General features: G+C 37.2%; 1 protein-coding gene across 3 annotated transcripts; it reads left to right on the top strand.

Annotated features, from left to right (window-relative positions):
- The first annotated feature begins 1,103 nt into the window (after positions 1–1,103).
- On the top strand, positions 1,104–26,953 carry SF3B1 (splicing factor 3b subunit 1). Of its 3 annotated transcripts, XM_032209210.1 has the most exons (25): positions 1,105–1,212; positions 5,177–5,343; positions 5,533–5,634; positions 8,339–8,453; positions 10,241–10,320; positions 11,514–11,681; positions 11,997–12,234; positions 12,713–12,925; positions 13,367–13,488; positions 14,456–14,653; positions 14,743–14,844; positions 16,344–16,523; positions 17,234–17,320; positions 17,580–17,850; positions 18,910–19,055; positions 19,143–19,289; positions 19,893–20,018; positions 20,463–20,684; positions 21,289–21,471; positions 21,793–21,904; positions 21,996–22,116; positions 22,991–23,122; positions 24,307–24,579; positions 25,576–25,792; positions 26,340–26,953. In XM_032209210.1, the coding sequence occupies exons 1-25, from the start codon at positions 1,185–1,187 to the stop codon at positions 26,496–26,498; spliced, it is 3,909 nt and encodes a 1,302-aa protein (XP_032065101.1). In that variant the 5' UTR covers positions 1,105–1,184; the 3' UTR covers positions 26,499–26,953. The 3 variants fall into 3 exon arrangements, with proteins under 3 accessions (XP_032065119.1, XP_032065101.1, XP_032065109.1); XM_032209218.1 differs by lacking the exons at positions 1,105–1,212; positions 5,177–5,343; positions 5,533–5,634; positions 8,339–8,453 and adding an exon at positions 8,519–9,926; XM_032209228.1 differs by lacking the exons at positions 10,241–10,320; positions 11,514–11,681; positions 11,997–12,234; ... (16 more) ...; positions 25,576–25,792; positions 26,340–26,953 and adding an exon at positions 8,635–10,114 and having other exon boundaries at positions 1,104–1,212.
- The last annotated feature ends 658 nt before the right edge of the window (positions 26,954–27,611 follow it).

Below are 27,611 nucleotides of genomic sequence, written 5' to 3' on the forward strand. Positions count from 1 at the left end.
ACTGCTGTTGAAAGAACATAGAGTATGTATATTTCCAATTTGCATTCTAATCTTGTTCAAGTGTCTCAATAATATTTAACAGTAGTATTTAACAATAAATAGTATTGTTACTATTTATTGAACTATTGTATTTACTATGTTAAATACAATAGTATTTAACAGTCACATATGATTTTTTTTTTAAAGAAAAAAACATATTGCAGTTTTATCCATGAAGGGATCCAGATCCATAAGCAGACAGAAATGAAGTCCATCATCATTCAGGCCTCGCTATTAAGGCATGGTGCAGCTGTTATTCTGAATTTTACACTCAGAGCAATCCTCAAAAGCTCCTCTCGAGTTCGAGCAAGTGACACCGCATTTATTATTATTATCTCCTATTCCAACTCTCACCCACCAAAGTCAGGATCAAGAGCGTCAAATATCTGGACTGGAGTGGGAAATAAAAGTTTGAAAGTCTCATTGAAAAATAAACACAAACTTGCTCCTTTTGCCACCTATAGAGATCTCTGTTGCTTTTTAACCTACAGCAGGGGTCTCCAAACTTGGGAACTTTTAAGACTTGTGGACTTAATTGTGGGAGTTGAAATCCACAACTGTTGAAAGTTCCCAAGTTTGGAAACCCCTGACCTATAGGGCAGGGGTCTCCAACCTTGGCAACTTTAAGACCTTTGGTCTTCAGGTCTCAGCCAGGAACTCTGGGAGTTGAAGTCCACAAGTTTTAAAGTTGCCAAGGTTGGAGACCACTGCTATAGGGCAGTGTTTCCCAAACTTGGCAACTTTAAGATTTGTGAACTTCAACTCCCAGAATTCTCCAGCTAGCTCTTCTGGCTGAAGAACTCTGGGAGTTGAAGTCCACAAGTCTTAAAGTTGCCAAGTTTGGGAAACACTGCTATAGGGTACTTACTTTCTCGGGACACACTCGCAATGAGTGGCCTTCCGAAGGAAGTGGTTAGAACGGGGATATAAAGGGCAGAATTCCAAGGAAAGGACCTCGGCTATCAGTGCATTCGAGCGACTCTGCAGGTTTCACGATCTACCGTTTAACCGGCCTCTCTTTCCTCCGCGCCTGCGCGGGAACGTCCCTCGCAGCCCCACCCACTAGCGGAAGTTGACGTCGTCGCGAGAAGGCGCTCGGCGCCCCCTTCCATCTCGCTTCCCGTTTTTTCTTCGAGCTCCACAAAATGGCGAAGATCGCCAAGACCCACGAAGGTAAGAAACGGCCGCGGCCTTTCAAGTTTGGGCCTCGGCCTTCTGGCCCGCCTCTCCTCGCCTTCCCTTTCAAACGGTCGCCAAGGCGTCGAGGAGAAAGCGCAGGGTGTGAGGAGAGAGACTCCGGGGCGGGTGAAGCGCCTGGCTCTACGTCGGGCCTGGGGGCCTGCGCGTTAATGGCGTCGCGGAGCGATTTTCTCCCGCTTGCCCCGCTCCTCTTCCCTCCGGCCTCCGTGTCGTCGGTGAGCTCAGTCGTGAGAAAGGCCCAGAGGGCGGCTGGAGAAGTTGGGTGTGAGCTGGGCGTTAGGATGGGCCCGTCAGATAACCGCCATCTGTTTCTTCCCCACGCCGATGTAAGCGCGCACTCTTCCGTTGCCCGCTCACGGGATTAAAATGGAGGAATGTTTTTTGTTCGTTAAACGACGAAGACATTTATTTGACAATACTGGTTGTTTATGAAACTTGCGCGACCGGAGGAAAAAAAACGGGCGAGAATAAGTAGATTCGGATCGACGTGTGTTGGGACACGAGGCCCGTTTTCTCTCTCGATATTGGGCGTCCGACGAAAGGCAGCCTGCTTTGGGGGTGGGGGGTGGGTTTCGTTGTTTAACGTAGGACGGTTAAAAGGTGCAAAAGGGGTTTACCGAAGGAAACCTGCAAGAAACAAGACATGAGGAAGAGGCCTCAGCGTAGAGGAGGAGGAGGGGTGTGGTTACGGTTTTGAACTAGGATGAAGCCACGTTTAGATTGACTAATAAACAGCACTCTTGCGGTAAAGTTTAGGATTACTACTAGGAGTAGGATTAACTCTTAGTAAATTTATTAAGCACATTTAATAAATTAATGAAGGTTTTTTTAAGAAGAGGCTGGACAGTCAGCTGTCTGAAACGGCTTGACCCAATTCTAGTTCAGGGGGGTTGAACTAGAAGACTTCCAAGGTCCTTTCCAGTTCTATTCTGATTGATTATGATTTACCCTTAATAAATGTATTAAGCATACTCTTAATCTACCTCACTGGGTTGTTGTTGTTGTTGCATTCTTGAAGATTAAAAACATAGATCTAGCACGTTTAAGTCATATGTACTTTGACCCTTCTGCCTTTCTGAAGCAATTATAAGCAGTTAGAAGGCAAAAATGTTATTTGTTTCTGTTACTGAACCTAGAGTACCAGTTTGTAATCTTCAGTATGTGGCATACCATATTGTAGAATGTAATTTGCGAGTATTTGACATATGGTATTTACTCCACCTCTTCAATGGCTTCTGTTAAGAGAGGAACACCCTGCAGTGCTTTTTGCATTTTTCCTGCCTGGGTTATTTATTAACTTTTTATTTCAGATTGGCTTGTTCTTTTCAATAGGAAGTTCAAAATGTATCAATGCAGTTGAGTGTCTTAGGGTTGTTTTTTTTTAAAAGATAATGAGAAAATGGATTTTTCACTTTAAACTGCACACATCATGAATGATTGATGAACATTGAACAGTATTAAAGATTTTAGGAAAACTAGAAATTATATAATTAGAAACAATTATAAAGATAATTGGAAAAATTAAATGAAAATTCAGTGTTCCCATTACGTACAAAAGGAGCTATTATTTATGTATGGGGGAAATGATCCAAAATAATTATTTAATAATTATCTACTAATTATAGCAGTCAGTGAATGTGCCACATAATATATGTTTTAAAATTAATACCATATATATAAAACTGATCAGAAGAGATTTCATCAATTTTTCCACAAAATTTAATTAAAAAAATTAAACTGGCATGTATTTCGCATGGCATAGAATCTTCTGGAAAAGCCAGGAATGGAAAGGGAGCCAAATTTGGTGTAATTGTATTCTTTAATAAGAGATTTGAGAATTTTCCTAATAGTCTTGTGAGTCAGTTTCTTTAATGGAAAAATGATTGTTTGGATATAGGCTGAAAATATTCAGGGAAACATTAAAAATTATATGACTTACCACTAATAAAGCAAAAAAGGTTTTAATAAGAAGTTGGTTTATTCATATTGAGAGTTGGATAAAAATAACAGTTCATTGAAATGGCTGGATACCATAGCTAGATATTCATGTATTACTCGCTAGATACTATGTATTAGTTATTTAAAAGAGACAGTGTATTTGCATGTCACATTAAGAAATAACTTTAAGAGTTCCTGCCTAACTGGGATTGATCAGAATGGCAGGGTATTTTGCTCAGGTGCTTCCATTTGACTGTTGCTGTAAGCTGGATAGATTGAAAACAACTAATCAAAGTGCATTGTGATGTCTGAATTCAGACTTCTGATTTGTTCCAGTCTTATAAATCAGAATTGAAAGTCATGAACAAAGATTCTAGAATGAATTCTAAGAATTAAAGTGATGCAAGCACAGCCTTTATTTAAGTGTGGTTCTTAATGTTCTTAATGTGTTTTTCTCACTTCAATTCACATGATTAAAAGTCCTGGCATATAATATCTTCTCTGATAAGTTAGAAGAACTTTAAGCTTTGCAAAATTATCTGTAACTTTTTTGATAATATGACCCATTATTTTTATTCTAAAAAGTAATGGGTAGCATTTTTACAAAATTGTAATATTGGTTAAGCCAGTTGTTTGGTGTGGGCAGAGTTACTTACATTTGCCAATGTTCAAGATCCCAAGCCCCAGGCAAGGGGGTGAGCTCCTGTTACTTGACCCAGCTCCTGCCAACCTAGCAGTTTGAAAGTATCTAGATGCAAGTAGATACATAGGTATTACTTCAGTGGGAAGATAACAGTATTTCGGGCATCTTAGCATATAATCATGTTGGCCACATAACCATGATTGTGTCTTCAGACAATACTGGCTCCCTCATTAGGAAACAGAATTGAGCATCATGCCTTAGAGTCAGACATGACTGGACAAGGAAATCTTTACCTTTTTTACCTTGCCCTACTGTATTTGGTGAATGGTATGTTGGAGACTGCCCTCAAATAAGAGTTGGACATATGTGCTCTTTTTCATTTATGCACAAGAACAAATTAAAGTTTTTCTCTCTTGAAAAAATGTATTTTTGCATTATGGATGAATATGGAGCTGGAATATATTGCAATATGGTTTAAGCAAAATATGATTTGACATAGTATTGAATACATTTGGTTAAAACAAAATGCATTCCCCACATAATGTGAAACTTAAGTAGTCTCTAAAAATGCTTTAATACTTGCTTTTCCTATGCATGGAGGAGAGGGGAGCCAACAATATAAACCTTGGTTTATTAATTGTAAGCATTTAACATACAGAGTAATAGAAGGTGGATACTCTCTGCTCTCCATCTCAAAATCTTAAAAAGAGGGTGGAAAGATTAGGAAACTTTGGGACCAGTTCCTAATATGTTGGTACTTCCAATCTCTAACAGTGCTAAAAATGCTGCTGTGGGACACGCAAAACCAATTGTCCTGCAGCACCATAGCAGAAAAATTGATTCTGCTAGATTACTTTGAGGAAGAACACACTCACCCCTTTTTTTAATATGATGAATGAATATAGGAGGTTTTTCCTGGCTGTTTTTGTGTTTTCAGACAGTTGTGTGACTCAGGTTAGAGTGTAGTTACACTGTCATTCATTATGTCTCTCAAAAATTCACTCTTGTCAAAAATTTATTATGGTTTATGGAGTCACACAAATCAAATTTGACTGGGAATAAAGTTAAACTTCTCAAAATCTGGCAGAAATTGTGCATTTGATGCTTTTTAAAGCATATTCATATCATTGTTGTTAACACCAAGATCTGTGTACTAGAACATTCATCAAATTATATATTTAAATTGCTCTTACAGAGAAATAATATATAAGCTCTCAAAAAATCAATTTTGCCAAGATTCATAAATTAAGAGTGGAGAGAAGACACAAGTTATAGAAAAGGTCAATGTAGTGCCTTCAATATGTTTATTAAATTGTTTTGAAATGTGTATAATATTGGCTTGTAACTTTTTCACAGACATTGAAGCTCAGATTCGAGAAATTCAAGGCAAAAAAGCTGCGCTTGATGAAGCTCAAGGAGTTGGCCTTGATTCTACAGGGTATTATGATCAAGAGATCTATGGTGGAAGTGATAGCAGGTTTGCTGGATATGTAACTTCAATTGCAGCAACTGAACTTGAAGATGTAAGTGTAACTTATTTTAATTAGCAACAGCACAACTGCATTGTTTAAAGAGTTTGTGGATTCAGTTGTTTAACAGTTATGCTTAAAAAGTTCCATTTACATTTTAAAAGAAATCTTAAATTATTTTAGTACAAAAATATATTCAATAAAAATAGTGTTGATCTCTCCTAATCATCTTGATTTATGTAGGATGACGACGACTATTCTTCTACAAGTTTACTTGGCCAGAAGAAGCCTGGGTATCATGCACCAGTGGCATTACTTAATGACATACCACAGTCAACTGAACAGGTGAATTTAAACTATATTAATACAATAATATACAGAGGTATTTTATATTTATATATATGTGTGTGTGTGTGTGTGTGTGTGTGTGTGTGTGTCTATGATATTGTGTATATATATTGTGCCAAGGAGAACAAAGAACACAGCAAGAGTCAACTGGGGTCAGTGGAATACAGTGGTCTCTTTACCAGCTATCCTGTGCAGGGAGCAATGTTCCCTCACGGCTGCGCAGCCGCACACATGACAAGACGCCGCCCAGCAGTTTCCAACTGCCGCGCAATGATTTTTTTGTTTTAAACATGCCCCCCATAACAAAACCCCAGCTAACGGGATCGAGGCTTTGATGAGGTTGAGCTCCCCTTTGGAGATTGACGTGGAGAAATGAACCACCGTCCCCTTCAATTAGCACGCTGAAAAGCAAATTAAACTCATCCCTTGTTCCCCCGCTCGCACTATTTATAGAAGGTGCTTCGGAAGAGAAGCTGAAAACACAGCCGAGATGGGGGGGAAAGGCAGCGCCTGGCAGCGGAGGCTTCAGAAAGGGCAGCGAAGCGGGTTAAAGGGACTGATTAAAATGGTTCCGTTTTCAGATTCTGCCCTGTCCCCGCCTCCCGTTGAAAAGCCTTTATCGGGCATTTCCATGCTGAAGCCGAGGGGGAAGAAAAGTGAGAAAGTGCTCCTTTTCCTATTCCTTCTTTTAAAACCGCCTTTACCTTTGGCCGCCAGAGGGGAAGTCAGTTCCAAGCGCTCCGAAGGTGATTTCGGGACCAATATAATATGTTACTAAATGACTTGCAGCCTGAGCGGGCTGGGTTTGATTCGGATTTGCTCCACCCCTCGCAAACTCACGGGGTTACTCGCTTCTTCCTCCCTGCTTGCCTAAAAGTGTCCAATCTGAAGGACTTTCCCGTTTTTGTAATCCGAATCGCGGTTCCCCCCAGCTTCTAGGAGACCTGAAGCCCTTCCCCCCTTTGATAAGATAGAAGCGCTGGATACAAAAGAAGGCTCTATTTGAAGTTGGCAGGATTTGAACCTCCATCTTTAATTAACTGCTCGTTCACCGCTCTCCCTCCCTCCCCCTTTGATTATTTTTAATTATGGTAGAATAATCCCCTCCTCCACCTTTAAAGGGATTTCTCTCCCCCCCCCTCCTAAATTAACCTGGAGCCGTGGGGAAATCAAACGAAAGATGGCAGAAAGTGGGTGGAGGATGAATTTTTAAAAAAAGTCTGGCTTAGTTGTTATTGTGTTTAAGCTGTGGTGATTAATAGTAAGAATTTGAACCCTGGAATTTCTAAGTACTGTCACCATTTCTTGTGTAAAATGTCCTGTAATGTGTACCACAGAGAGAAGATGTGGGGACTCAGGAATTGAGTACAGGTGTGATAACATACATAAACACACCTGAAGGCAGACTGAATGGGTAAATATTCCCTTCTCCGCAAGAACAGAACACATTCGCTCTATTATGTGTTTTACCCACAATGTGTAGATGTGAAGTATTTTAATATTGCAGACTTGCAGTATTATAAGTGATACTGATATTATATAACACTTTTAATTAAGTGGATACCTTGAATAAACATAACTGAGTTTCAAATAACACTGATTTCATTGTTGTCTTGGGTGACATCTGTGAAAAAAATTCAGGCGCTCAGGCATGAAAATGTGCCGCTCAAACACTATACTTCTCCACGCACATTGAAAAAAAATTAGAGGGAACATTGGCAGGGAGTCCAAAAGGCCCAAGGTGGAAGGGGTGTAATAGTAGGGGAGGAATTGAAGTGGAGGCTGTTTATGCAGGCCAAAACAAATGTGAGGTCTTTGCCTAAGGATTGTGTGGTCCTCGCTTAATGACCACAGCAGAAACTGCCTCTACTAGGAGGCATGATTACATGATTTATTTAACGTTTTCTTAGTAACAAATTCTGGTCCCAATTATAGTAATTAAGCAAGGGCTATCTCTAATTGAGATAATTTATACATAAACAAGATTCCTTATTTTAGTAGAATACATTTTGATGGGATATTTTAAGGCGGACCTGGGCATTTTATGCACCCGGGCCATATCTAGCCCTTTGGGTATCTTGTCCAGCCCATGTGAGGTCAATTGGAAATTAGAAATCAAATATACATATATGCCAAGAATGCAATACAACTGCTTTACTTTTATTTTGAAGATGACTTTTTCGATTTACATATATGTATGTGTGTCTGCCTATGCACATTTATAGTCCTGTTTTGGCCGCCTGCAACATTCCCTGTTTCTCATGTGGCTCCTTGGGAAAATTAATTACCTATCCCTCTTAAAGGAGATTGATGGCACTTTAGTTTTGTAGAATGTATTATTTGAAAATAATTATGCTGAAATCTGAAGGATTAGCACATCTTAATTCATCTGACTTCTATGATGTAGAAATGTGACTACAAATGTAAAGCCTTTTTAAACCCATATGTTGGCATTTTACCATAAGGAATTGTTTAAAGAGTAACAGTACTAATCACTACCCTTATAGACTGTTGAAGCAAATGCTCAGTACAGCTACACGAAGGTCTTTTTTTTTACCATAATTGTCTTCAGTTTGTCTTTTCCCTGGTTCTCCAGAATGTCTTTCAACACTCCAGAACAGATTTTGAGTACGATAGAGATTGTTCCAGCCTTCACTTGCAAATTTTATTGGGACTTAAATCTTATTTATCTCACTTTTAGTATGATCCATTTGCTGAACATCGCCCCCAAAAGATTGCCGACAGAGAAGATGAATACAAAAATCGGAGACGGATGATGATTATTTCCCCTGAACGCCTTGATCCTTTTGCAGATGGTAAATTATTTTCATTTTTCACTCAATTTTATCAGTTTTGTTTCCTTAAATTATCTTTAGCCCTTTGATTTCTGTTGGCATGCTTGAAAATTCAGGAGTTTTAGTTTATACACCTTGAAAGTTGTTTAAAATCATAGTTTGCCATTTTGTTCATCCTTTATAATACAGATTTTCTTTCCAGGTAGAAGGACAAGAAAATAATGAACCATTGCCATAGAAACACAAAGGGTTAAAGGTTTCTCTTTTCTTATTGCTTTGGTTATATATGCTGTACTTTGAGTGATTTTAATATTTAGTGCTCAAGAATCTTCCAACTTACTGGATGCTTTCAATCCAAAAGTAGAACATAAAGAATGACTGCTTTTAAAATTGTACCTAACAAACAGGAGCAGTTGATTCTCACATTTTGAATTTTCAAGAAGTTTTTGAGAGAAACAAAAGTAACATTTACAAACATTTGTTTCTTTTAGTAGTTCAGATCTATTCTGATAAATTTTATAAACCTAGCTTAGTGCAATGGGTATCTGTGGACCTGATGGAAGCTTTCCTTGGGTGCGTTAGTTTGACAAGGAACCTTAGAGCACCTGTTGATTAAAACTATAACTGGTTGCAGGTTTTTGTAAATTGGCATTTCAGCCTGCATGAATTAATAGGGATATGGATTTTACTTGCTTAACTGTCATTGATATAAACATGTATTGTCAGAATTCACAGGCCCATACTAACTGTCCTTAATTTCTTTCCTACAGCAGTACTGCTATATGCCAGTCCTGTCTGCATTCTTAAGGGTGCAGTTCAACACATCCTGTGTAGATAATGGTGAAAAAGTATCCCAAAGGAAAGTCCTATCAAAGCTGGTGTCAGAATGACACTGCCAATTGGGCATTGATGTTCAGCATAGCAAATGTATTAAGAATTTTATTTTGTCCTAAATACTTATGCTATACTACTGGTATAGCCAATCTGCACTTTAAAAATAGTGCATCCTAGATAGGATTGTTACTATATGGCTGGGCTTCTGTAAATATTTGAAGTTAGAATAAATTTCAAGGTTCAAATTAATATTTATGATGTGGGGAAAGACTTTTTGCCTGTGAGTAGCCTTATGGTAAAAACAGTGTACTGCAATCAGTTCACAGTTATAATTATACCTTCAGAATAAGTGGGGGGAGAAATTGGGTGCTCTTAAAGTGAAGCCCTTTTAACATGCCTCCACAAAGTTAAGAATCTGGGGTTCATTGTCCAGATTCATCAAACATATACACTGATTTCTATGATAAAACAATTTTGAGTTATTTAGGTTTACAGTAGTACGTATAGTCAGATATCATAGGCTTTATCAGCTTGAACAAGGTAATGTGTTGATTATAAATATCTTTCCAAAGTGTTACTAATGGTAAAGAGATAATTTTCTAGGCTTCTATTCTGCTGCTTGAAGTCAGAACTGCTGATGGAGACAAAAGGCACGAAAGTGTACGTATTCCGGATTAGCAACCCAGGAACCCATCACTTCTGAAGACTCTTAACTGTTTTGTCATTTTATCATTCTTATCTCCTTTAAAATATTTGTTTTAAGCTGTTGTAGTTATGTTTGTGTTCAAACAGGTTAAATTGATCAGCAAAGTGAATAAAAGTAAGAATCATATAATTTCTTTAAATCAGTCAAAATATTAAAATTAATTGATTTTGAAATAAAGTAAAGTTAGAATAGAGCAGTTTTAAAAGCCAACTTTTCTGCCTTTCTTGCACTTATTATGCTTTTGCCCTGTTGCTGTTCTCTTCTGCAGGTGGGAAGACACCTGACCCTAAAATGAATGCCAGAACATATATGGATGTTATGCGTGAACAACATTTAACAAAAGAAGAGGTTAGTTGGTTAAGATTGTTACTCTTAACTTTCAGTTTTTATTTCTCTTAGGCAAGGCTTTTCTTAGTTCATGGCATGTTGAGGAGTTCCTGAAGAACCACTAGTAATTGATGCCTTCTTTTGCTGTATTTCTTCTTTGTTTAATGACCACTACTCAGTTCTTGCAATGCTTTGGAGACAGAATACTTGAGAATATTGTAGGAAAATGATACGCAACATACAGAGAGGTTTCCCTAACATTAAGACTTATCAAGATCTAAAACATGAAATATGGATAATATACAATTATATGAACATTTAAAAGCCTGGCGATATCCCTGTCTCAATAAATGGATTAAAAATTCTGGCTTGGTATTATACATGAAGTAGGCTGATTTATCTGCTGAATAGATAATGCTTTGCCAAGGCCCACTTTAAATCATACTACTGTTCATATCCTCTTAGTATATGTAAGAAATTGTCGTTTGATATATTGTAAATTCATGCACACACATGGACATACATAGTTAATTAACAAGTGCATAAAACATGTTTAAATCACATATGTAAGTATAATTTGAGCATAAATTATTCAGATAAATACTTGTTCAAATAAAAACAACAGTGATTTGCACTAGCCAGGAAATACTGTGGTAATTTTGAAAATTTAGACCAATATATTCTGTATTTTGCTTCATATATGCCACTCCCTTTATATACGTGGTTTAGGTTTATTTATTTGGCAATACAGGTAGTTGTCACTTAATAATGGTAATGGGACTGGAATTTCTGTTGCTAAGCAATGTACTTGTTTGACATGCTGCTTAGTGGCAGCAGATCTTATCCTTCCTGTTGCCATTTATTAAGCAAATCGCCATTTGTGACAGTTTCCTCATTGACTTTCTTTTTGGAAGCCAATGGTGAACGTCTCGATGCTCACGTGACCATGGGGAGACTGACTAACATAAGTATGAGGACTGGTTGTAAAGGCCACTTACTCAGCACTGTTATGAGTTTGAACAGCTGCTGAATGCTGGTTAAAGGAGGATCATCTGTAATTGATTAATGCCAATAATTAGAAATGCTAACCTGTAGAAACATTTACATCCCAAATTAAAATGTGGATCCATTTAGAAAATATGAATGTACCAATGACTTTGTGGAGTTATTTTTTAGTTCACAGTTTTTGAGACATAATCTTTTCTCTTTAACAGAGAGAAATTAGACAGCAACTAGCAGAAAAGGCTAAAGCTGGTGAACTTAAAGTCGTCAATGGTGCTGCATCCCAGCCACCATCAAAACGTAAACGGCGTTGGGACCAGACTGCTGACCAGACTCCTGGTGCCACACCTAAGAAATTGTCTAGCTGGGATCAAGCTGAGGTAACATCTTAATGCACATTCTATTTTTTTATTCATTAACTTTGTTATCTGCCAAGTTGGAAATAAAAATAGGACAAGCTATAATAGTGCTCAACAGATAACCTGTTTCAAGCAAGGACAACATTCTTCTGTGCCATTTCTAAATTAATCCATCAATGCAAATGAATCTGCAGATATAAGCTTCAACATTTTTAAAAAGAATAATGTATCCTGTCATTTGAATCAGACATAAGACTGTTGAAAGATATGATAGGTGTTTTTGCAAAAAGTTATCTCGAAATACTTTTTCTTTAAACTATATTTTGTTTTGTTCAGACACCTGGACATACTCCGTCACTGCGGTGGGATGAAACACCTGGTCGTGCAAAGGGTAGTGAGACACCTGGAGCAACCCCTGGATCTAAAATATGGGATCCGACTCCTAGTCATACACCAGCAGGAGCTGCAACACCTGGGCGTGGTGATACACCTGGTCATGTAACACCCGGACATGGAGGTGCAACTTCCAGTGCTCGGAAGAATCGATGGGATGAGACTCCCAAAACAGAAAGAGGTATTCTTTGTGAAACATACTAAAATATGTTTAGTCTAGTGTATCAATCAGTAAATTACTACCTTATGTTTAGCAGATTATCTTAATTTCAAATGAGACCAATGGTTTATTTAGTATGCTGTTGGAAAGCTTTTGAGTTCAGGAGTTTTTATTCTTTTAACTTGATTTTTGTCCCCCTAGTTCTCATTGATACTTATGCTAAAAGTAGAATATAGCCTAATAAGACACTTTTTTAAAAAAAGAATGTATTTGGGGTATGTTGAAGGTCTTTTGCTCAGAGGAGCAAGACAATAATGCATATTAGTAAGCTCCCTGTATATCAGTCCCAGAAATTAAACTAATAATCCAATACAACTTTGCTTGGTTTAGTTATAATAGATAAACCTGAGATTAGGAGATTAGATAAAAGTACTGTGAAAGTTTTTACTTCTATTTGTGAACTGAATTCAATTTGAAATGTTTGGATTTTGTTTTCCAGATACCCCAGGACATGGGAGTGGATGGGCAGAAACTCCTCGTACTGATCGAGGGGGTGATTCCATTGGTGAAACGCCAACTCCTGGAGCGAGTAAAAGAAAATCACGTTGGGATGAGACACCAGCAAGTCAGATGGGTGGCAGCACCCCTGTATTAACACCAGGCAAAACACCAATTGGTACACCAGCTATGAACATGGCAACACCTACACCAGGTAATTTCAGTTGCCTTAATAGCCAAAACTCTAGTTATGTCTGCTAGATTCAGTGGTATTGTATGAGAAGGGATCTTTGGCCAGTAGAATTTTCATTATTCTTAAGTTTAATTGAAGTGCACATGCACACATCTGCCCTGCTTGACACTTGCCTTGAATAGGAACATACTAGAGCATTCTGGAAAAAGGAATGTAAGGAACAAATGAAATCCTATTCTATAATCATAATTGCTTAATGCTGAAGTTAGCCTGAATATCCATGATACTGTCATACTAATGCTTCATATTTGTGCTTTACTCAAACTTCATAGTTATCAGGTGAAGTTAAAAGTATGTTTAGAAATATACTACTTATCACAATGACTTGAAATGACCAAGAATTTTCTTTAAACTATGCATGTTGTCTCCATGTACTTCATATATTGAACAAATTCTTTATAGGGCACATAATGAGCATGACTCCTGAACAACTCCAAGCTTGGCGATGGGAAAGAGAAATTGATGAAAGAAATAGACCTCTTTCTGATGAAGAGTTGGATGCAATGTTTCCTGAGGGCTATCGGGTAAGGAATAAACCATGTACAATTATAGTAGCTGTGTGATAAATTCAGTGTATAAATAATCTACATATCACTAATGGGAATAAAATATTTTGATTCTATATGAACTATGAAAAAGAAATATCTTAAAAAGCCGAAGATTCTAAAATTTAGCATGATCTCGAAAATTAGACTGAACTTCAAAGATCAAAGAATGAACCAAAGTAGTTGAACAGCTAATTCATCCTCCACATTTTGATTTGATTTTAAGGTACTTTCAAAATGTCTTCATTTCTGATTAAACAGTAAGAGAGTTAATAGATTTTTGAGGAGGATCCTAACTTTCAGCTCTTTCCATGTTGTTCTTTCTTTGACCTCAACATCCTCTAATGCAGTTCCATCAGTAGGAGCTAAAAATTATCCCTAACAATTCTTTGAAAGTAGGACGAGATACAAGCACATTTTACAAGATGGCAGAGCTGGGTGCCTGGCAAATTCATACTTTTCCAGCATTTAAATAGTGATATTCAAGAAGTCCATATCACTAATGCATGTTTTCTGGGGAGAGGGCTTTAGAATTGACTGTGATGGCCTGGGTTACTTGGACTCTGTACCTCACATTCTCCTTGGACAGAATTGTTTCCCAGAAGAGAGTTTGAGGACCAGCACTGTTCAGTCCAGAAGCAATGTACAATAGTGCTCAGGGTAAAATGACGAAAACTCCAAGTCATGACATTTGTTGCCTGTGTCTGGAATAGTAGAGCTATGGAAGGTCATTGAATGACTAGTTAGTTGCTTTCTGTTGGGCCAAGCTGTCTTACAGGCTTCTTCCCTTGAGCTTCTAAAATAAAGCAGTGTCTAAATTAACAAATAACAAATCTTAACAAATAAATTGAAACTATTCCTAGAAAAAACATAGCTCATTTCAATTTAAAGTACGACATTCCTTTTTTCTTCTGTGATGTGACTATGTGCTTATTTGCCCCTTCAGGTTCTCCCTCCCCCAGCAGGTTATGTTCCTATTCGTACTCCAGCTCGTAAACTTACAGCAACACCAACTCCCTTGGGTGGTATGACTGGATTCCACATGCAAACAGAAGACAGAACTATGAAGAGTGTCAATGACCAGCCTTCAGGAAATCTTCCTTTCCTAAAACCAGATGACATACAGTATTTTGATAAACTGCTGGTGAGTTCTTTGGTCTGAGAGTGTTGTGTTCTTTGGTGAAGAAATTCAAGTAAATCTATATTAATCTTGCATATATGTGACAATTACAGGTTGATGTTGATGAATCAACTCTTAGTCCAGAGGAACAGAAAGAAAGAAAAATAATGAAACTGCTTTTGAAGATAAAAAATGGTACCCCTCCAATGAGGAAGGTAAAATAGACTACTTCTGTATCAATGGCATTTTCCTTTTACTCCCACTTTTGGTTCATTTTGTCTTATCTTTGTTCCTAGATTGCTTTCAGCTTTGAGATAGGTGTGTGTCTATCCGCACACGCGCGCGCACACATACTTTATTAATAAGCTGTTTGTCAGCTTTCCAAATATCAGTTGCTGGCTAGTGGGAGGTATGGCCCAAGCCCCTTTCTGCTGGCTGGGTTGATTTTCCCATGTTGGTGGTCAAGCAGGTGCCCACTGGCATCTCTTCCATCCATGATCTGGGAAGAAAGCCCAGTCTGGTGGTGCTTGATTCACAGGCTGCAGCCCAAACATCGATGGCTGATTAGGAAGATATGTTGGCCAAACCCCTTCCTGCTGGCTGGGTTGAATTCCCCATGTTAATAGGGAATCTGTCTTCGACTCAATTGCAGGGTAATGGGTCATTTCATTTATCACTGTATGGAAGGAGTCAAAATCTCCACTCCAGTTTTTTGCCAAGCCTTGGCTGGGGAAGAAGAGGGAGCATCCACTCACGTTTGGCTACACAAGTTGGTCTGGGAGGCTCCAATCATCTTGTCGGCTATTGGGTGATTGCTTTGGTCCCCTCAAGCCTTGTGTTGAAATAGCTTTTCCAACCCCCTCCGGCTGAGACCACATCTTCCCAGATGCTATAAATGTCTTGCCTTCCTCCTCCTCAGATTCCTTTGCAAAAGTGGAAGGGTTGCAGAGAAGCAACTTGTCCTCTGCTTCCATTCTCAAAGGCTCTATTTTCATCTTCGCTGATATTTTACACTGACCGGGTCAGGTCAGTGTTGGGAGTCAGCACCCCTCACCAGCACCCCCGTGCCGGCGTTGCTGGTGATTTATTTTAAGAGTGATTCGGTTTAATGTCAGCGTTCCAAATATCATCCAAAATTAAATCAGAGTCAAAGGCAGAACTTTCCTCAAACTTCCAATTTATTAAGAGCGACACGTTGGCACATCTGTGGAAAACCCGAATCTGAAAGCTTCCTGGGTTTCCCACCCAGTTGAAAGTTCATGATCTTGCCCCCACACCCAGAAATCCATCACATGGTCCAATCTTCCACTGCCATGCTGGTAGTTTCACCCATCCAGTTCTGGTCAGGCTCAGAGGTGTAGAGACAAAGGATGACCTTGGGCTTCTAGAAAGGATTTTTTTTATTTTGACAACAACACATTCTATCCTTACTATTCCTCTCCCAATTTCCTTCTAATGAAACAGACTAGTAGAAAAGAATATTAGTGTGGCAGGCCAAAGATCCTAAAAGCAACCGGCTGCTGGCCTGACACTGTTCTTCTGAAATACGCTTGTTTGCTTTACGTTTCATAATTAAAATGCTTCCTGTGTAGAAATGCACTGTGGTGTTAAATGTAACATCAGTGTACCTTTATAACTGATTATTTGACTTGGTAGATGTTTGGAGTGAACAGACTATATATAATACTATGCTTTTTTTCTTCTGCTTCCATAGGCTGCTTTGCGACAGATTACTGACAAAGCTCGAGAATTTGGAGCTGGCCCATTGTTCAATCAAATTTTGCCCCTTCTGATGTCTCCAACCCTTGAAGATCAAGAACGCCACTTGCTTGTGAAAGTTATTGACAGAATCTTATATAAATTGGATGACTTAGTCCGGCCATATGTGCACAAGGTTTGTGTCTCTGAATGTAGTATTTCAGCGTGTTACATACTTGCAAACTCATAATTGTAACTATATTTTGTACGTAAATGTAGAATGACACTGGCTATAGTTGCAGTGTAACACTCTTCTAGGATATAGGATTTCATGTGCAAGCTTCTAATCTTTTGTGTAATTTTGATTCATGCACTTTTCCTTTCCCTTCACTTTCTTCCAAATGACAGGAGAATTAGCATTGTGTAAAAACAGAGCATTGTGATTAGAAACAAATTATAGGCTTTCTTTTTAAAAAAAAAAAAGTCCATGGGGTTGGCCTTTTTTTAGCAATTGGTTAAATGTATCGTTTTAATTTATTAAATATTGAGATAGTTGAAATGAACCTTAATTTCTTCCACTCCCCAGCCATATAAGCAACAGAGAGTGAGGAGGCAAGGCACAGGTTTTAAACAGTCCTTCAAAAGACTCTTTAGTATTACCTATGAATTGCTATCTTGTTAAATGATTAGTTCAGATGGTTTCTCTCTCTCTCTGTGTGTGTGTGTGTGTGTGTGTATAGTTTTCCAAAATTAACCTTTAAATCAAATTCTTAAGCTATCAATTTAGATTGTTAAGTGTTTATCTTACAAGAGACAGGTTTTGTTTGTGCTTGCAAAATTAATATTACATTATTTGTATCAAACATTAATTTCCATGAGTTTTGACTTTCATTAAATTTCTTTTAGATTCTTGTGGTCATTGAACCTTTGCTGATTGATGAAGATTACTATGCTAGAGTGGAAGGCAGAGAAATCATTTCCAACTTGGCTAAGGTAATATGTCTTTCTAATCTATTGGGTTGATACTAACAGATACTAGCTTACAGGTGGAGGAACAGATATGCCAAATGGTTGTCTACAATTTGAATTGATCTATTGATATGCACATAAAATTGACCTGTTAAGAACAAGAATGTTTCACTTTAAGCCATATTCTATCATTGAAAAGCAACCAATAATGGCAAATATGGGGCATCAGTGTTTTTGGTTTAAGGTTGGATTAACAGATTCTTATGTTTTTTGGTCCATTCAGGCAGCTGGGCTGGCAACAATGATCTCTACCATGCGACCTGATATTGATAACATGGATGAATATGTTCGTAACACAACAGCTCGAGCTTTTGCTGTTGTTGCTTCTGCCCTAGGAATTCCATCCTTGTTACCATTTTTAAAAGCTGTGTGCAAAAGCAAGAAGTCTTGGCAAGCCAGACACACTGGCATCAAGATTGTGCAGCAAATTGCTATTCTTATGGGTTGTGCAATTTTACCCCATCTCAGGAGTTTGGTTGAAATTATTGAACATGGTAAGTGTGTTAAATGCTGTTGTTCTGTAACTATGAGATTGAATGATTTAGAATTGGATGTTAATAATTTGTAACAACTAAATGAAGTGGATTAAAGCAGTCTTTTTCTCTATTCCTTTTGAAATGTAATAGATTCTTTACATTTGAGAATAAAACTTACAGTTGATCTTCATCCTTTAAATTCCTCAGTAAATTAGCCCTCATTATGACAAATCAATACTGACTTGATAGGATAGAAGCAGTATATATCAATTAGATGGATTTTGCTGAAGTATAGGATCTTATGTCAAAAATGTGGCTATCTCTGATAAAACAAACTATTCAGTATGTTGATATTTAAGAGCTGAGATGGTGCAGTGGTTAAATGCAGCACTGCAGGCTATTTCAGCTGACTGCAGTTTGGCTGTTCAAATCTCACCGGCTCAAGGTTGACTCAGCCTTCCATCCTTCCGAGGTGGGTAAAATGAGGACCTGGATTGTTGGGGGCAATATGCTGACTGTAAACTGTTTAGAGAGGGCTGAAAGCCCTATGAAGCGGTATATAAGTTTTAACTGCTATTGCTATCTCATTACAATTCAGAAAAACTTCCTGCTTATTTCTTTGCCTTCATATCTTTGTTTTCTGGGCTCTATCATTCTAAAATCCATCAAAAGCCACTCTGCTGCTGGTCTTGTCTATCCCAAAGTTTATATGACCTAGTACCTGTTGCAGACTTTCCATCTGCCATCATGTTCATCCAAAGGTGCCATCACTGAGACGTCTAGGAGGACAGTTGCTGATTTCCCACCAAGTGTTATCTCAAAAATTAGTCTAGATGGCTAACCCTGTAGAGCAGATCCTTGAATGTCTGAAAAAAACCAGACTTTCTCTTTATCTGAAAGCAGTAAGGGAGTTGTCTGAACCTTCCTTATTTAATAATATAAATTAGATGTTCTCTCCCCCCCTGCTCCTTAACAATACATATTTAAAATGGCAACATAGTTATTACACTCCTCCCTCCCACACTATAATAGGTAAGAAATCTAAAATGGAGAATAAACTACGTATTTGTTTTGCAGGCTTGGTTGATGAGCAACAGAAAGTACGCACCATTAGTGCTTTAGCCATTGCTGCTTTAGCTGAAGCAGCGACCCCATATGGTATTGAATCCTTTGACTCTGTTCTAAAGCCCCTCTGGAAAGGCATACGTCAACACAGAGGAAAGGTATGTCCAATTTAACATCAGCCAGGTAATATTAGTTAACAGGTGGTGTTATTTATAATAATGTTTGTTTTATATATATATTTTTAGGGTCTGGCTGCTTTCTTGAAAGCCATAGGATATCTTATTCCACTTATGGATGCAGAGTATGCCAACTACTATACCAGAGAAGTAATGCTCATTCTTATCAGAGAGTTTCAGTCTCCTGATGAAGAAATGAAGAAGATTGTGTTGAAGGTACGTAGGTATATTTGAACGTGGAAGAATTTGTTGGATTCTGCTTTGTTCTGCTGGTGGAAGCCTCGGCATCCGAGAGGTAAAGAAAAATGGATATGACTCCGAGATGCATAAAAGTAGAGAGGTGTACATAAATGTAGAGACGGTGGTAAAACTAAAAAATATTAAGAACTTCAGGTTCTTAACCTTAGCACCTACAATTCACTTTAGCTGAAGAATTAATCTTCACAATATTAAAAGTATGTTATGTTCCTGTCCATTATCTAAATAATCTTGAAAGATATTCTGAAATAAAGGTATAGCAGCTTTTTAAGATTTGCTAATGAAGTAGTGGTTGAGCTGAATTTCGAACTAATTGGTTTCTGAGGAGATTCGAAAGATTGTTAATGTAAATATGAGAAGCCTGTAAGCGCTCTGGATATTGCTAAATTCCCAGCTCTGCATTAGCATAATCACTATACATATGCAAACACATTCAGTGTTGCCTATTCTCGCTGTAATGCTCTTCCAAATAATTGTATTTATTTGAGATGCACAAAGCACACTTGGTAGAATACCGTCTTTATGGAAAATTTTACATTAGCTTGTCTTTTTTTTTTTCAGGTGGTAAAGCAGTGTTGTGGCACAGATGGTGTTGAAGCAAACTACATTAAAACTGAAATTTTGCCTCCATTTTTCAAGCATTTCTGGCAGCATAGAATGGCATTGGATAGAAGAAATTATAGACAGGTATTACTATTATCGACACTAGTACTGTAAATTTTAACAGTAATTCTTAATAATTACTTTGAACAGAATATAAATAAAAGGATGGTTATTGTTGGACAACATTTAATTACAATTGCTAGGAAGTGGAATTGGGAACATCCGTAGAGGTCTCTAAGCAGAGATAATCGGCTTAGAAGAAAAAAGAAAAGGAATACATGTTGTGTGCCTGATACATATATACCTAAAGGGGAAGGAAATGGGGTGTTCCTTCGTGTTTTACTTTGCGATTGATTACCTGTTACGTGGCAGCTAATTTGTGATAGTATCTAGTGTACTTTTCAAAAATCCAGATGTATCCATTTTGCCTTTATCTTTAATACATTATTTTTGTTTGGAAATGTAATTGAGATGGTTCCAAATTTCTAAATTGATCATTGATTCCGCAAACTTTTGTGTTCGTTGTAGTTGGTTGACACAACCGTGGAGCTTGCAAACAAAGTTGGAGCTGCAGAAATTATTTCCAGGATTGTGGACGATCTGAAAGATGAAGCTGAGCAATACAGGAAAATGGTTATGGAAACCATTGAAAAGATCATGGGGAATCTGGGTGCAGCTGACATTGACCACAAGTTGGAAGAACAACTTATTGATGGCATTCTATATGCCTTCCAAGAACAGACTACAGAGGTATATGAATATACTCACAAAAGCTATTCTGGATTTAAACTCAAGTTATGACGAATATTGGGAAATGTTGGAAATACATATTTATGCCATCAAAAGTCACTTGATTGTTGCATATGGCAAATTAATATATGTTAGAGATACACAAGGTCTGTGTAATGAGATAATATTTCATCTCTCATTAGGGCTGTGCTTTGACTGAGATAAGCTATTCTCTGCTCCAGTAAATAATCAGCATCTTTTTCATGATGGGAAAGAGCTTTCCAGCTTTCTTCATCTAATACTTCCTGCTTTTGGGAGCAGCTTAGTCCATTTTTCACTAGAATAGAAATTAACATTAAAATTCTTAAATTCTCTTCAATGGGCATCATTGCTAAACATTCTCAAGATGGAATTGATCTATTTCAATGTAAGGGCTGGAGTTAAGTTATTAAAAGTTCTTGCATTATTTTGCTAACAGAGAACTACAGTTCTAGTACTTGTAATATTTCTTGCTTGTCAAGTCATGTCAAAAGATAACAGCCTAGAATCTAATCTTGCTGTAATGTGACAATAAAAAACACAACTGTCAGTATTTTAACATTGGTCTAATTTTTTTTATTGATAGGACTCAGTGATGTTGAATGGCTTTGGTACAGTGGTAAATGCTCTTGGCAAGCGAGTGAAACCATACTTGCCCCAGATCTGTGGTACAGTGTTGTGGCGTTTGAACAACAAATCAGCCAAAGTGAGACAGCAAGCTGCCGACCTGATATCTCGTACTGCAGTTGTCATGAAAACCTGTCAAGAGGTATTCACTGTTTGCTATCTTCTTCCATAAACATCTGCTGTTGTTTAAAGAGCCGAGGTGGCGCAGTGGTTAAATGCAGCACTGCAGGCTACTGCTAGATCAGCAGTTCAGCGGTTCAAATCTCACCGGCTCAGGGTTGACTCAGCCTTCCATCCTTCCGAGGTGGGTAAAATGAGGACCCGGATTGTTGGGGGCAATATGCTGACTCTCTGTAAACCGCTTAGAGAGGGCTGAAAGCCCTATGAAGCGGTATATAAGTCTACTGCTATATATTGCTATTGTTGAATTCTAAGTATATTTTTCTTTGTCTTTTGGTCCTAGGAAAAATTGATGGGTCACTTGGGTGTGGTATTGTATGAGTATTTGGGTGAAGAATACCCTGAAGTACTGGGCAGTATCCTAGGAGCTCTTAAAGCCATTGTGAACGTCATTGGTAAGTATGTATGTTAGTTGTGGTTAGAGTGACATTTTTACTTTGAAAAACAGAAATGGAGATTAAATGTATTGTTTCCTATATTTAACAGGTATGCACAAAATGACTCCTCCAATTAAAGATCTGCTCCCAAGACTCACACCTATCTTGAAGAACAGGCATGAAAAAGTACAAGAGAATTGTATTGACTTGGTTGGACGTATTGCAGACAGGTAAATGCCTTTGTAACACAACATTATCAACAGTTAAATATGTCTTCTTAAAATGAATTTATACAAGTAATTCTCAACTTACGATATAGTACATTTTGTGACCATTCAAATCTACAATAGCACTGAAAAAAGTGACTTAAGACCATTTTTCCCACTGTTGCAACATCCCCAATGGTCATATGATCAAAATTCAGATGCTTGACAACTGACTCATATTTATGACAGTTGCAGTGTCCTGGGGTCATGTTTGGGAAACCTTCTGATAAACAAAGTCAATGGGGAAGCCAGATCCCCTTCACCATGTTACTAACTTAATGACTGCAGTGCTTCACTTAACTGTCGGTAAGAAAGGTCACAAAATGGAGCAACACTCACTTTACAACTGTCTCAGTTAGCAACAGAAATTTTGGGCTCAATTGTGGGTTGTAGGTCGTCTACCTGTACAGAATTTATGAAATTTGAATGTTCTGCTGAAGACCATGTGCCTACTATTAATGCCTCTGTCCTCATTAAATATGTTCCATCATTACTTTTCCCTCAAAATTTAGCAGTGCATTTCAAACATATAGAAAATTTCCAACCTGCTGACTGCTGTATCTGTCCAAGAGAAATCTGGACAAGGCTGTTCTCCTTCCCAGAAATCCTCTCTTATTCAGTGTCATTTTCTGCATAGAGAAAAGCACAGAAAGACTTTAGCATAAAGAGTGACTGTATCTATCAGGATAGATAATGCCATCGTGGGCAGGTGCTTTGGTTTAGAGGTTATAATTTTGGGGAAAGAAGCCCTGATCATCTCTACTATTTCACTTAATTTGGCAAATGTATTTAAATGTTCTTTATTACTATTATTAATACCATTTCTTCTTTCTTCCAGAGGGGCAGAATATGTTTCTGCAAGGGAATGGATGAGGATTTGCTTTGAATTGCTTGAATTGTTAAAAGCACATAAGAAAGCTATCAGAAGAGCTACTGTGAATACATTTGGTTATATTGCAAAAGCTATTGGGTAAGTATAAGCTTCCTGTACTGATTTGTTTAAATGGGGAATGAAAGGTTAATGCTGCAGTTAATTCTATTATAATTATCTATGTCTTGGTTGTTAGTAGCAAGACATTCTCACTTTAAACATTTCACCTAGCTTAGATTTTATGTATTTATCCGGAAATTAATTTCTTGAACAGAATCTAACATTTGAACCAGAAGAGGGCATTGGTTTCATTTAATGTAATATTGTGACAGAATTGGAAAGAAGAAGAAACAAAAGAAATTAAGTTAGCAGTAAAAAAAAATCTGATAATCTGGCTGCACATTATATGTAATAAAATTGTGGATTGATTAATTGTGAGCAATTAGAATTTTTACCAAGGAAAATACTATGCATCAGACATTATCACATGAGCTTTCCCATGATTATTGTAAGCTTGTGTAATAATTATGTATAAAATTACTTATTTAGTTTCATACGATTTTGTAAGCGTATTATAACAAAAATACAAGAAATCTTTTTTTTAAAAAAAAGTTTTATTTTTTCCTTTCAAATTCATTCTTAAATATACATTCTTATAATTGCTGTTTAACATTTGTCAATTCATATCATTTTTCCGCCTGTATATTTACATTTTCATACTTTCTTATTCCCCCTTCCCTTGATTTAATAATGTGTCGTCTGAGTTATTTGTTTTGTGCTTTTTTCCTTTCTCTTTCTATTTGTATCTTTTTTTCAAGCCAATCATAAAATCGGCCCCATGTCCTGTAGTACACTGATTCCTCTTTGTCCTTTATTCTCAACGTCAACCTATTCATTTCTGCACAATCTAATATCTTCTTTATTATCTCTCCTGATGGGATTTTGTCTGCTTTCCAATTTTGTGCAAATACAATTCTAGCTGCTGTTATTATTTGTACAATCAGATATGACTCTTCTTTAGTATATTTCTCTGGTATAATACCCAATAAGAATATCTCTGGCTTAAATTCTATGGGCTGATGTATCATTTTTTCTAACCATGATTGTATTTTAACCCAATAGCTTTTTGTGTCTCTACATGTCCACGACATATGATAATGTGTTCCTGGTAATTGGTGACATTTCCAACAAGAAATCTTTTCTTGAGAAGAATTACTTGTGGCAGGCAGATAGATTTCTAACTGTAATTTTTCTGTAACATTTTTATCTTTCCTTTATTTTAGGCCCCATGATGTGCTTGCAACCCTGCTAAATAATTTGAAAGTACAAGAAAGACAAAACAGAGTGTGTACAACAGTGGCAATTGCTATTGTGGCTGAAACGTGTTCCCCTTTTACAGTACTTCCTGCACTTATGAATGAATACAGAGTTCCAGAGTTGAATGTTCAGAATGGTGTATTAAAATCTCTTTCTTTCCTATTTGAATATATTGGAGAAATGGGAAAAGACTACATTTACGCTGTTACCCCCTTACTTGAAGATGCTTTAATGGACAGGTAATTTTTCACTCCACACTAAATTATTTTTTATTGTTTCTTTTGCTCTTATTTGCCTGGTTATAGTAAACCTAACAAATATTAAGCCAATTATTTAGGTTCATGATTGTGGCGGTGTGGAAGGACCACAGAGACATGCTCATTGAGATGTAGAATTTTTGGGGTAGCTGAAAAATGTGGTTTTCAGTTTCTTGGACATAAGGAATACACATATAGGTAATAATTAATTTTGGAACTCCTTTATGTATTTAAATAAATGGATCATTAGTATATTTGAGAGTTATATTACAGTATATAGCTTTTCTTGAAATACAGTAATTACCATGGTCTGGAGTTAAATTATCTTAAATGATAATTCTCCTATTATATTTCTTTACCCCAACAGTAGAAGGGAAATGAGAAGAGAAGGAACAGTTCCTTTCTTACCCCTTGTTTAATTATTTGAATAGCAATTCAGCTCCAGAGCACGAATAGGTGCTGGGATAGAGGGTGCCTCTATTCCTTATACTGGTTGTGTAAGTAAAGGAGAAGCAAGGGTAGCGATAGAATGCTTTTGTTTTTTGATATTCTTTTTATTCTCTACCCATCCATCTACTTATCCCTATCTTGCAACTTATCTGAGCTGGGGAGTCAGGCCATTGGGCTGCTGAAGTACTGCTGAAGTACTGCTGCTCCCTCTAATTTCTCTCTTTTTGACACACCTTATATTGATCTGTTTTAGGAATTTAGTTGACCTGGCAATGTTTTGTTTCTTCTTTTTGTGGTATTGAAGCAGTTTTAACTTAGTCAAAAGGGGGGAAGTTAACCCTGCTAGCTACCAACCCCAAGACTTGAAGAGAAAAGGATGAACGGTCATGTTTGATATTAAAAGATTTTATTTTACAAACTAGATAGAATAACTCCTGGCTCAACGTAAGGTTGCTGGCAGAAAGAAAGAAAGAAAAAAAAAGGGAGGAAGTGATTGATAATTTTTTTTCTGTACAATTTCTTTTTCAGGGATCTGGTGCACAGGCAAACAGCTAGTGCAGTAGTGCAGCATATGTCGCTTGGAGTATATGGGTTTGGCTGTGAGGACTCTCTGAATCACTTGCTAAATTATGTGTGGCCCAACGTGTTTGAGACATCTCCTCATGTCATCCAAGCAGTTATGGGAGCATTGGAGGGCCTAAGGGTAGCTATTGGACCTTGCCGGATGTTGCAGTATTGTTTACAGGTAAGTTGGATAAAAATGCCTGCCTGAATAATTTTTAAAAAGACTATTAAATCAGGAAAATTATTTAATTGAAGTGTATCCTGCCGCTGTCTTAAAGACTTCTTTATGTTGAACTATAGAAAAGAATTGTAGCAAGATTCCATGTATATGGTTCGTGAATGAATATAGATAATGAAATCTTCCAAGATTATTTTTTGCTAGTAGAAAATTTTCTGAATGATTCATATGATAAGAAATAATATGTAAAATAAAATTATTTTACTACATAAACCACAAAGTATAAAATCAAATAATAAGTAGAAAGGCAGTGGCTAGATGCAAGAACTTTTGCATTATTGTAATGTGACTTTTGCCACACCCTTGTGGTCTATTATGTAAGCTACTTCTCAAAACTTTTGCCAAGTATTTCTAGGAAGGAGGAGCTAACTGAATAACATGATACACAGGTTTCTGACATGTCATAAAATGCCATTTCTTGTAAAATGATCAGTAAATAAGATGATTCACTTAAGTGCAATTTAATTTCTGGTTCTATTTTTTTTCCTAGGGTTTGTTTCACCCTGCCAGAAAAGTCAGAGATGTGTATTGGAAGATTTATAATTCCATCTATATTGGTTCACAGGATGCTTTAATAGCACATTATCCACGAATCTACAATGATGAAAAGAATACCTACATTCGTTACGAACTTGATTATGTCTTGTAATTTTATTTCTCATTTGTTTTGTGTTCAATAGACAGCTATTCCATATTTGGTTCAGAACTGGTGATGTACAATTTTTAAGACACTGCAGAGTACCGTAGAATGGTCAGAGGCAGAGCTTAGAAATCAATAGCATGATTTTTTAAATAACATGTCTTTGTTTTGGTGTTAAAGCCAGTAGTGACCAAGAACACAATGATTGCTGAGAAGATGGGAGAGGGGAAATCACCTTGATGAGGATTTAAGAATCTGTTCCTTGTGTTGAAAGGGGCTGTTTGAGAAATAAACATTTGTGTATAAAATATTAATGGTTATTTGTGTGTGAGCATTTTTGGGCAGGGAGACATATAAGAAGTCTCAGATCATCAAGCAATTTATGTAAAAAGGTGGCATATTACATTTTAATTGTCTTTGTCATACCCTAGCTTTTGAATAAATAAGAAACGTTCACATTTTGATCGTTGTGTCTTTATCTTGAAAAAGTACTTGTTATAAAATTGGCTTTTGTACTGAATTGCCCTGAGGTTTGGGTCTTTATTTTTTCTTTTCTCCACCAAATATTTTCCTATCGTATGTCCACTGTTTTCTTCCATTATGATTTGCTCTACTGAAGCAGTAATGAATTCAAAACTGGATATTTATTGAATATTGAAACATGGCTATGGATTATACACTAAAATAGGTGTATACCTGGGGTTGAAATATTATTAGGAGGCTATGTACAATATGTAATGTTTAGTGAATAAACATCACACCAAATATCCACCAGCAAGTTTTATGGTGGCTGCTCATGGTAACATTCTTGTTCAAAAGGGGGAAATGGCACAGATGTCTAACTGATGATAGCAGCCATTGTATGTGGGATATGGAAAGACAGCACATTTCAGGCCCAATGTAAAAGAAAAATGAAGCCTGTGGTTAACAGATGCCATTCAAGTTGTCGTTTTGTGGCTGCTGTTCCCACTTAACTATCTGGAGGTTGGAAAGGAAAATTGACAATTGATTAGCAAACATTCATTTCAACTTCAGATGACATTGCAAACCTGGGGTTTAAATGGGACGTCTGTTCTAGGCTCACACATTGTGGTGACTTGAATCAAGGGTTAGCAGGGAAAG

The sequence above is a fragment of the Thamnophis elegans genome, chromosome 1 (assembly GCF_009769535.1).
Source record: "Thamnophis elegans isolate rThaEle1 chromosome 1, rThaEle1.pri, whole genome shotgun sequence".
Lineage (NCBI taxonomy): Eukaryota > Metazoa > Chordata > Lepidosauria > Squamata > Colubridae > Thamnophis > Thamnophis elegans.